At 56.8% G+C, this 9402-nt stretch overlaps 1 protein-coding gene and 1 long non-coding RNA gene across 2 annotated transcripts; both read right to left on the bottom strand.

Annotated features, from left to right (window-relative positions):
• Window positions 1-1574: 1574 nt before the first annotated feature.
• Window positions 1575-9373, bottom strand: LOC102262234 (zinc finger protein 772). Its single transcript, XM_005861706.2, has 5 exons — window positions 9293-9373; window positions 9015-9174; window positions 8817-8869; window positions 6914-7040; window positions 1575-4122 (listed from the first exon to the last, which is right to left on the bottom strand). The coding sequence occupies exons 1-5, from the start codon at window positions 9371-9373 to the stop codon at window positions 2990-2992; spliced, it is 1554 nt and encodes a 517-aa protein (XP_005861768.2). The 3' UTR covers window positions 1575-2989.
• On the bottom strand, window positions 4901-6803 carry LOC102259772. The gene is made up of 3 exons (XR_313311.1): window positions 6742-6803; window positions 5790-5912; window positions 4901-4964 (listed from the first exon to the last, which is right to left on the bottom strand). It is a non-coding gene; the product is annotated as an uncharacterized LOC102259772 (long non-coding RNA).
• Window positions 9374-9402: the final 29 nt, after the last annotated feature.

Genomic DNA, 9402 nt, shown 5'->3' with positions numbered 1-9402 from the left:
AGGGAGGGGGCGGGGGTCGGGGGGCTCCCTGCCCTCCCGGCCGCCTCTTGGGTTCCCCCGTCGAGGCTGCTGCGTCCCCACAGCCCCCAGCATCTGTCCGTCTCCATCTCTGTCCCTGCGGGGCCAGGGGTTGATTCCGGTCGCCAGTCCCCGTGCGCCCTCAGCCCTCAGAGGTTCACGTGGGCCGCTCTCCACGCCTCGGCCGGTCTGGCACTGGCCGACCCGCCTCGGTTGTTGTTGGGACAGAAGGGATTTGGACCTGAGAGGCCGGAGTGACCTGGGGGAGGCGGGCCCATCGCGGCCACAGGGCGGAGGTGTGTGTCCTGCGCTGTGCAGCCCCTTAGGCATCATCATCTTAAGTAACCAGCGCGGAGGTTCATGGAACTGCTGGGCCCGCGGGGAGTCAGGAGACCTGGGTCCCGCCCCCCCCCCCCCCCCAAGGTCTGTCACTGGAGGGGGCACCTGGTGCTCCTGTCCTCCCGGAAGTGGGAACCCCTGGGGGCGGTGGCGGAGGTGGGGTGTGTGTCTGATTTGGGCCTAACCAAGGGGTGCCAGATAAGAGCCTGATGTTTTCCTAGCTCAGTGGTCGGCAAACCACGGCTCCCGAGCCACATGCGGCTCTTTGGCCCCTTGAGTGTGGCTCTTCCACAAAATACCACTGCGGGCCCGCGTATAGTGCGATTGAAACTTCGTGGCCCATGCGCAGAAGTCGGTTTTCGGCCTCCGCGAGTCTATTTTGAAGAAGTGGCGTTAGAAGAAGTGGGAGTACGTTTGCTGAGGTCGACCCCTCAGATTGAGGACTTTTTAAGCAAAGGCCAGCTTAGGAGTACCCTAATGAAGTTAATAACAATGTACCTACCTATACAGTTTAAGTTTAAAAAATTTGGCTCTCAAAAGAAATTTTAATCATTGTACTGTTGATATTTGGCTCTGTTGACTAATGACTAGCTTATAGAACAAGGCTATAAAAAATGTTTGTACACCTGTACAAATGTGTTTGTTTTAAGCTGTGTCATTCCAGAGTTGAAAAGTTTTTTTTAAATTAGGTTTAAAAAGTAAAAAAAAAGTGTCCTGGGTTCCATCCCCAGCCCCAGTTCAGGCAACCAATCGATGTGTCTCCCTCCTTACCTCCCCTTGTGGGGTTTCCCTCACAAATGCAAGGTTAGTTTAATTTCCGAAAATCAGTCAACATAATTTGTCATTAAGACTAAAAAAGGTAAACAAAATTAAAAACTATGTGGTCACCGGTGTTCAAGAAACGCCCCCCCCCCACACACACAAAATAAATAAATAAAAATGAAATAAAACCCACAAACCCCCACCTCCTTGTATTCTCAGCCGTGGAGTCTCCGTCCACCTTGTAACAGAATTAGTCCGTGTTACCCACAGACCGGGTCATAAATGATGACACACTGTTTTCCTATTATGGTTCTAATGGATACTATGGCTTCATTATTCCGAGTTCTGGATCACTTATTTCCCAAAAAAGGATTACTTTCAGCAAAGATATGGGTAAAAAGGAATGAACTACTGACACACAAAACGTTGATGGATCACAAAATAATTATGCAGAATCAAAGCCAGACATATATTATTAAATTAGTCTATATAGATCATCTATAACATTCTAGGAAATGCAAAGAACTCTAGTGACAGAAAACAAGAAGTGTGTTTGCCTGGGAGTGGGTGAGGGGAGAGGGATTATAAAGACAATCAGGAAACGGTTTCACAGATGCAAACGTATTGGAACTTGTCAAATTGTACACATGGTTTATTACAGAAAATGTTTGAATCAATTGATAGTGACCACAGCCGTGAGAGAGAGAAATATGTCAGCCCTGAGAATTCCTGGAAGCCCTCCTACCAAAGTCATAGTGAAATGTTTGTGGAAACACTTTCGGAAGTCACATCCCGCCATCTGCTGCAGTCTCCCAACTCCCTAGTAATCAGCATCTCTGTACAATTATGACTCCTACCTGGTCCTTTTAGGGGACAGGGACATCTACCTACTGAAGAATACGCTTTGGGGATGTTGCCAGGCCCCAGGGGTCAAGTTCTGCCCAGGAGGGAAATGTGAAACATGGATTTGTTCCTGGGAACAAGGAACCCAACTCACGCTGTTCCCAGACACACCAGAGGTTGTCACAGCAAATGCCCCCGTTCAAGGTCTCACAGATGACCTTGCATACGGGTCACAAGGTCAGGCCTCAGAGATGGGCACCTCCCCTAGGCGGCCTTGAGCAGCGATGCCAGTTGGGCTGAAACCAGAACAAGAGCTGCCCACTGCACTGAGCCGACTCGCTGGGCGTCTCACAGAAGCTGTCCACCCTTCGTGCCGGCAGAGCCCACGCTGTCCTCCGCCAACCCAGTGAACAGAAACCCCAAGATCAGAGGTGACTTCAAAACTAAGGCATGTGCTGCAAAACCAGAACATCGGGACAGGCAATTCCCAAGTCAGGTGACCTGGAGGCTGGACACACCCATGAGGAGTGCCACCCGAGACCAACAAAGTCCATGAGAACTGGAAAACTCCCCTGCAAGTGGCCAGCAAAACAACACTCGCATCCTCCCTCCCGGCTGAAACTGGGTCATGTCCACACCTAAACCCCCTGGGGTGGGCGGGGGGGCGGGCAGGAAGGAGTGAGGATCAATGAGCCCGGGATACTGAGGATCCCCTGTTGGAAAGGGGAGGGGAACACAGGTCTGCCTAGCAGAGCATGTTGGCCGATGTTCGCTCAACATGGGGCCCTGCCTTGCAGACACTGGCAGTGACAGGATTGTGGCAGGGGTGCTAGGCAGGCGATGACACGCCAGCCACATTGCTCCAGAAAGCTTCCCGTGGAGGGACCCTCAGAGGAATCTTCCTGGGATGGGTGTTCACAGGGATGGGGGTCAACTTCCGGCTGATGGCTACTCTCCAAGGCGGCTCACAGAGCTTCTCGCTGGCGTCAGTCACTCGTGACCACGGACAGGCACACTCCCCGCTACCCTATGGCCTTTCTCCAGTGTGGACTTTCCAATGTCGGATGAGGGAAGCCCTCTGCCTGAAGGCCTTCCCACACTCACTGCACTTATACGGCCTCTCTCCGGTGTGGATTCTATGGTGCTGAATGAGCACGTGCTTGTGGCTAAAGGCTTTCCCACACTCGCTGCACACATAGGGCTTCTCCCCATTGTGGACCCTCTGGTGCGCAATGAGGTCGGAGCTTTGGGTAAAGAATTTCCCACACTCGATGCACTCGTACGGCCGGGCCCCGGTGTGAACGCTCCAGTGTTTGATGAGTCTGTATTTGTGACCAAAGTATTTCCCACATTCGCTGCACTCGTACGGCCTTTCTCCAGTGTGGACGCTCTCGTGCTGAACAAGCGTGGACTTGTGGCTGTAGGCTTTCCCACACTCACTGCATTTGTAAGGCCTCGCTCCAGTGTGAACTCGTTGGTGAACAATAAGGTTGGAGCTGTGGTTAAAAACTTTCCCACAGATGCCACACTCGTAGGGCATTTCTCCAGTGTGGATTCGCCGGTGCTGGGCAAGTATGGGTTTGCGGCTGAAGGTTTTCCCACATTCGCTGCACTCGTACGGCCTCTCTCCAGTGTGGACTCTCTGGTGCTGGACGAGCGAGTCTTTGCGGCTGAAGGCTTTCCCACATTCGCTGCACTCGTAATGCCTTTGTCCACTGGGCAGGGCCTCCTCACACTTGCCATCACCGTGTGGCTTCCACTCACCGTGGGGGGCGCGGTGCTGGGAGCGGCCTGAGCGAGCTGAGAAGCCCTCCCGGGCCTCCCCAGGCGCAAAGGGCACTGCCAGGGGCTGGGCAGGACAGCTGCTCACAAGAAAGGCCTGGCCCTCGTCTCTCCTGAAGGGCTTCTCTCCACTGCCCTGTTTCTGGTGGTGAAGGTTCCCACGGAACCAGAACTGTTTCCCACACCGTTTCTGCCCAGAGTGTGTTTCTTGGTGCTCAGCCAAGTGCGAAATGTCTTTCAAGACCAGGCCACCTGCCTCGCAGGGGTAGGCTTGCTGGGTGGAAGGGCCTGCTTTGAGAGTCCTGACCTGTGACACTCCTTCTGCAGAAACCCTTTGCTTACAAGGTATCTCCTCATCCTCCATTCCGGGCCAAGAACCTGAAAGCAGACAAATGCTGATGAAGTTCAAGTTGACACTGGTGGGCAGGGGCAGTCTCATTACAAACATGTGTCTCACAGAACTAAGAGCAAGATCATAGCTCAGGTTGATAAAGGGCTGCCATGCAGCAGTTGGCATCTACAGGTCATAGAAGGGACCCTAGCTGGTTTTGCTCAGTGGATAGAGCGCCGGCCTGCGGACTGAAGAGTCCCAGATTCAATTCCGGTCAAGGGCACACGCCCAGTTGCGGGCTGTATCCCCAGTAGGGGGCGTGCAGGAGGCAGCCGATCGCTGAGTCTCTCTCATCATTGATGTTTCTATCTTGCTCTCCCCTTTCCCTTCCGCTCTGAAATCAATAAAAAAATTTTAACAAAAAAATAAAAGTCACAGAAGGGAGGAGGCCTTCACTGGGGTGGGAACAAATGTGGGGCAGAGCCCAGGAAAGCCAGGGTCTCCGATGAGGCCCTCACAAGCTCTCAGCAAGGCCTCGGCTGCTGAGACAGGGGAGAGGTGTGGACAAGGTTTGCCCCCTGCAGAGATACGACTGAATCGCTGGTATTTAAGGACTCTCTTGGGGTCTGTGGAGATCAGACACATTAAGTTCAGGCAAACCTTGGCGAGCACTGCAGAGGGAGCAGTGGAGAGAAGCAGGTGAGATGTGGAGGCAGAGGGCGGGGACAGAGGCCAAAGGGCAGAGCACAAAACGCCAGTGTTATAAATGAGAAGAAAAGACAAAAAGAAATGTGGTGCTGAAACAGCTTTGGGCACCGAGAGGGAACTCCTTCTGCAGAAACCCTTTGCTTACAAGGTATCTCCTCATCCTCCATTCCGGGCCAAGAACCTGAAAGCAGACAAATGCTGGTGAATTCCAAGTTGACACTGGTGGGCAGGGGCAGTCTCGTTACAAACATGTGTCTCACAGAACTAAGAGCAAGGTCACAGCTCAGGTTGAGCAAGGTCATAGCTCAGGTTGAGCAAGGTCATAGCTCAGGTTGATAAAGGGCTGCCATGCAGCAGTTGGCATCTACAGGTCATAGAAGGGACCCTAGCTGGTGTGGCTCAGTGTATAGAGCGGTGGCCTGCGGACTCGATCCCCAGTAGGGGGCGTGCAGGAGGCAGCCGATCACTGAGTCTCTCTCATCATTGATGTTTCTATCTTGCTCTCCCCTTTCCCTTCCGCTCTGAAATCAATAAAAAAATTTTAACAAAAAAATAAAAGTCACAGAAGGGAGGAGGCCTTCACTGGGGTGGGAACAAATGTGGGGCAGAGCCCAGGAAAGCCAGGGTCTCCGATGAGGCCCTCACAAGCTCTCAGCAAGGCCTCGGCTGCTGAGACAGGGGAGAGGTGTGGACAAGGTTTGCCCCCTGCAGAGGTACGACTGAATCGCTGGTATTTAAGGACTCTCTTGGGGTCTGTGGAGATTGGACACATTAAGTTCAGGCAACGTTGGCGAGCACTGTAGAGGGAGCAGTGGAGAGGAGCAGGTGAGATGTGGAGGCAGAGGGCGGGGACAGACAGAGGCCAAAGGACAGACAGAGCACAAAACACCAGGGTTATAAATGAGAAGTAAAGACAAAAAGAAATGTGGTGCTGAAACAGCTGTGGGCACCGAGAGGGTGGGGACTGCCTGGGGCCCAGCCTGCATGACACCCCAGCTCCACTCACCGGGGCCACACCCACTCTGAGCGTCTCTGGTGCTGGCTGGACTCACGTGCGCCCAGTCTGACGCCCGGGGTTCGCTGCCCAGCTCCAGGGGGGCTGCCCCACGGGACATGGAAGATGCACATCCTAAGCAACAGACAGGACAGGTCACTGGGCGGCACTGGCCGGCGTGACCCACCATTCAGAGAAGAGAACCGATTATTATAAAAATAACCTCGACCCGGCCAGTGTAGCTCAGTGGTTGCTCGTCGACCTAGGAACCAGGAGGTCACGGGTTCGATTCCCAATCCAGGGCACATGCCCGGGTTGCAGGCTCCACCCCCAACCAGTAGGGGGCGTGCGGGAGGCAGCCGGCCCATGATTCTCTCTCCTCATGGATGTTTCTCTCTCCCTCTCCCTTCCTCTCTGAGATCAATAAAAATATATATTTTTTGAAAAAATAAAAATAAATAAATAAAAATAACCTCGAGCCGTAGCCGGTTTGGCTCAGTGGATAGAGCGTCGGCCTGCGGACTCAAGGGTCCCGGGTTCGATTCTAGTCAAGGGCATGTACCTTGGTTGCGCACATCTCCAAGACTGGTGCCTGCATTTTCCGTCACAGGCTCCACCAGGAATGTCAGCTGCAGGAAGGAGGGGAGAGCCTGGGGCACAGGGTGCCCTGGTTCGGGACAGAGGCACCCAGTCAGGGCAAGGACAAGAGGCATCTGACCTACTGCGTGCCTGTGAGACCCCTCCCTCCTATGCCATCCTTCGGGGCAGCAGGCGTTGGGGCTGCTCAGGAGTCTGAGGTGGCCGTGCACACAGCTCAGGCCGGGCACCCCCGGCACCGACTCCAGGGAACGGGGGAGGGAGGTGACCCATGGCTGCGACACAGGAGGGGCCGGGATCCCGCTGGAAAACAGGAGGGGCAGAGCCCAGTCCCGGGCCCTGGGTGGGGTGGGTGTGAGGGGCTCACCCAGCGAGGCCAGGAGGGCGAAGTTCTCCAGCATCACGTCGCGGTACAGGCGCCGCTGAGCCGGGGGAGGGAGGTGACCCATGGCTGCGACACAGGAGGGGCCGGGATCCCCCTGGGAAACAGGAGGGGCAGAGCCCAGTCCCGGGCCCTGGGGTGGGTGTGAGGGGCTCACCCAGTGAGGCCAGGAGGGCGAAGTTCTCCAGCATCACGTCCCGGTACAGGCGCCTCTGAGCCTCGTCCAGGAGCCCCCACTCCTCCCGGGAGAAGCACACGAACACGTCCTCCACGTTCACCTGCGCCTGCCAGTGGGGAGAGCGGGCCCATGGGCAGCCTCTCCCCCAGGGACTCCCTCAGGCCCCCCCGTTCCTTCCTAATCCTCAGCCCAGAGGAAGCACCAGGACTGGGCGCCACAGGGTCTGCTCTCGCCTGCCCCTTTGTCACTGTGCCCGCCCACAGCGAGGTGGGCAGAAAGGCACCTCCTAAGCTCCCCTACGCCCCCCTGCCCACACCCACCACAGCCCACACCCACCTCGGCAGCCAGTTCTCCCAAGGCCGCTAGGACTGTGTGTACCGGACAGCCCAGGCTGAGCTCACCTTTCTCCCCGAAGCCCCGGGTACCAGGCCCCAGGGCCACCAGTGCACACGCCTTTCCGCGTGCACACCATCCTCTTAGGGCGACTGACACCTGGCCCCTCACCCAGGCGTCGGCCTCACCAGCCCCTTCCTGCTGGCTGACTGCACTGCCACTGCCTCCTCCACCCTGAACCCTCCCAGCACCCCCGTCCGGGTCCAGGAGCCTTGTTCTCTGCGAGATCTCAGACCCTTCATGTGCTCACGGGTGAGCTGATATCCACAGGGAGCTACTTCTACCACGGACCTGCCCTTCACCACTGGGGGAGCACCTACCCTCACAGCTGGTAAGGCCCCAAACCTGGGGTTAGTGCTCGTGCGCTCTCTCTCTCTCTCTCTCACATCAGAGAATCTGGCCCAATTGCGTCCACACAGCCGACCTCTGACCCACCCATTACTGCCTCTCACCCAGGATATGAAAGCAGCCTCCTCGCTGGGCTCCACCGGCCCTCACCCCACAGCCTGTTCTCCACTCAGCACCCAAAGCAAGCCTGTTAAACCCGCGTCAGATCACCTCTCTCCTCAGCCCTGCACCTGCCATGGCTGCACCACCCTCAGGGCAGAGGCCTAGCCCTGGCCGGTGTGGCTCAGTGGATAGAGCATAGGCATGCGGACTGAAGGGTCCCAGGTTCGATTCCAGTCAAGGGCTCATGCCCGGGTTGTGGGCTCGATCCCCGGTGGGGGGTGTGCAGGAGGCAGCCGATCCATGACTCTCATCATTGATGTTTCTGTCTCTCCCTCTCCCTTCCTCTCTGAAATTAAAAACATAAATAAATCCTATATAATAAAAGGCTAATATGCAAATCGACCAAATGGTAGAACGACCGATCACATGACACGCACGGACCACCAGGGGGCAGATGCTCAACGCAGGAGCTGCCACAGGGGGAGCACCACTCAGCCAGAAGCCGGGCTCATGGCTGGCGAGCGCAGCGGCAGGAGCGGGAGCCTCTCCCACCTCCGTGGCAGCGCTAAGGATGTCTGATTGATGGCTTAGGTCCGCTCCCTGCACTGTCAGTCAGACATCCCCCAAGGGCTCCTGGGCTCTGAGAGGCTGCAGGCCGGGCTGAGGGACCCCTCCCACACACACATCAGAGTGCACGAATTTCATGCACTGGGACTCTAGTAAATAAATAAAAGTTAAAAAATAACAACAAAAGCCTAACTCCCCCCCACCTGCTTTTGATGCCTGGTATTTAAGGACTTGAGAACCCCCATCCCGTCTCTCCTCCAAGTATTTGCACCTTCCACCCCTTATTCCAATGGCGACCAGGGACGGGAGCCCTTCCATTCGACCCCAGGCTGGGACCCGGGACCCTGGGCTGGGCCTTTCTCCAGGGTCCGCATTCTCAAGAACTGTGGGTGTGCCTGTGGCCTCTGACACCACAATCCTGGAGACCAGGGGGGTGGGGGTGGGACCAGGGAGCGCCGCATCCTCCCCTCACCTGCAGGTCCATGATCACTTCTGAGCTCGTGGGAACCTGTGGGGAGAGGGAGACTGTGAGCAACCAGCAGCCAGGAAGGGGCCTCAAGGGCTCATGCCTGTCCCCTCGGCCTGCCCTGCCCTGCCCTGCCCCCCACCAAGACCCAGGGCTGCCGCACGCCTTCTGTGCTCGGGCCTCAGAGCCGCCGAAGGCTGTGACCTCGGACCAGGTCTCCCTCCTGCTGCACCGCACTGTCCTCATCACCCCCCCACCTCCGTGTGCCAAGTCTGTGCTCCCGAGCAGCCTGTGGGATTCTTATAAAACCCTCCAATCGCAGGGCGCGCGTGGCGTCCATGATCACTTCCGAGCTCGTGGGAACCTGTGGGGAGAGGGAGACTGTGAGCGACCAGCAGCCAGGAAGGGGCCTCAAGGGCTCATGCCTGTCCCCTCGGCCTGCCCTGCCCTGCCCCCCACTGAGACCCAGGGCTGCCGCCTGCCTTCTGTGCTCGGGCCTCAGAGCCGCCAAAGGCTGTGACCTCGGACCAGTTGTCCCTCCTGCTGCGCCGCACTGTCCTCATCACCCCCCCCCCCCCCCCCACCCCCACCC

This window comes from Myotis brandtii, unplaced genomic scaffold (genome assembly GCF_000412655.1).
Source record: "Myotis brandtii unplaced genomic scaffold, ASM41265v1 scaffold1554, whole genome shotgun sequence".
In the NCBI taxonomy this organism is placed as follows: domain Eukaryota; kingdom Metazoa; phylum Chordata; class Mammalia; order Chiroptera; family Vespertilionidae; genus Myotis; species Myotis brandtii.
Note: the sequence above shows the minus strand (reverse complement) of the source record. Positions and strands in the feature narration are given on the sequence as shown.

Bases quoted from the DNA above. Each gene is read 5' to 3' on its own strand.
- LOC102262234 (XM_005861706.2), bottom strand. From the start codon at position 9,373: ATGAGGACAGTGCGGCGCAGCAGGAGGGACAACTGGTCCGAGGTCACA. The intron at 9,175-9,292 runs GCAGGCGGCAGC...CTCTCCCCACAG, and splicing joins CTGAGGCCCGAGCACAGAAG to GTTCCCACGAGCTCGGAAGT. The intron at 8,870-9,014 runs GTCACAGCCTTC...GGTTGCTCACAG, and splicing joins GGAGGGAGACCTGGTCCGAG to TCTCCCTCTCCCCACAGGTT.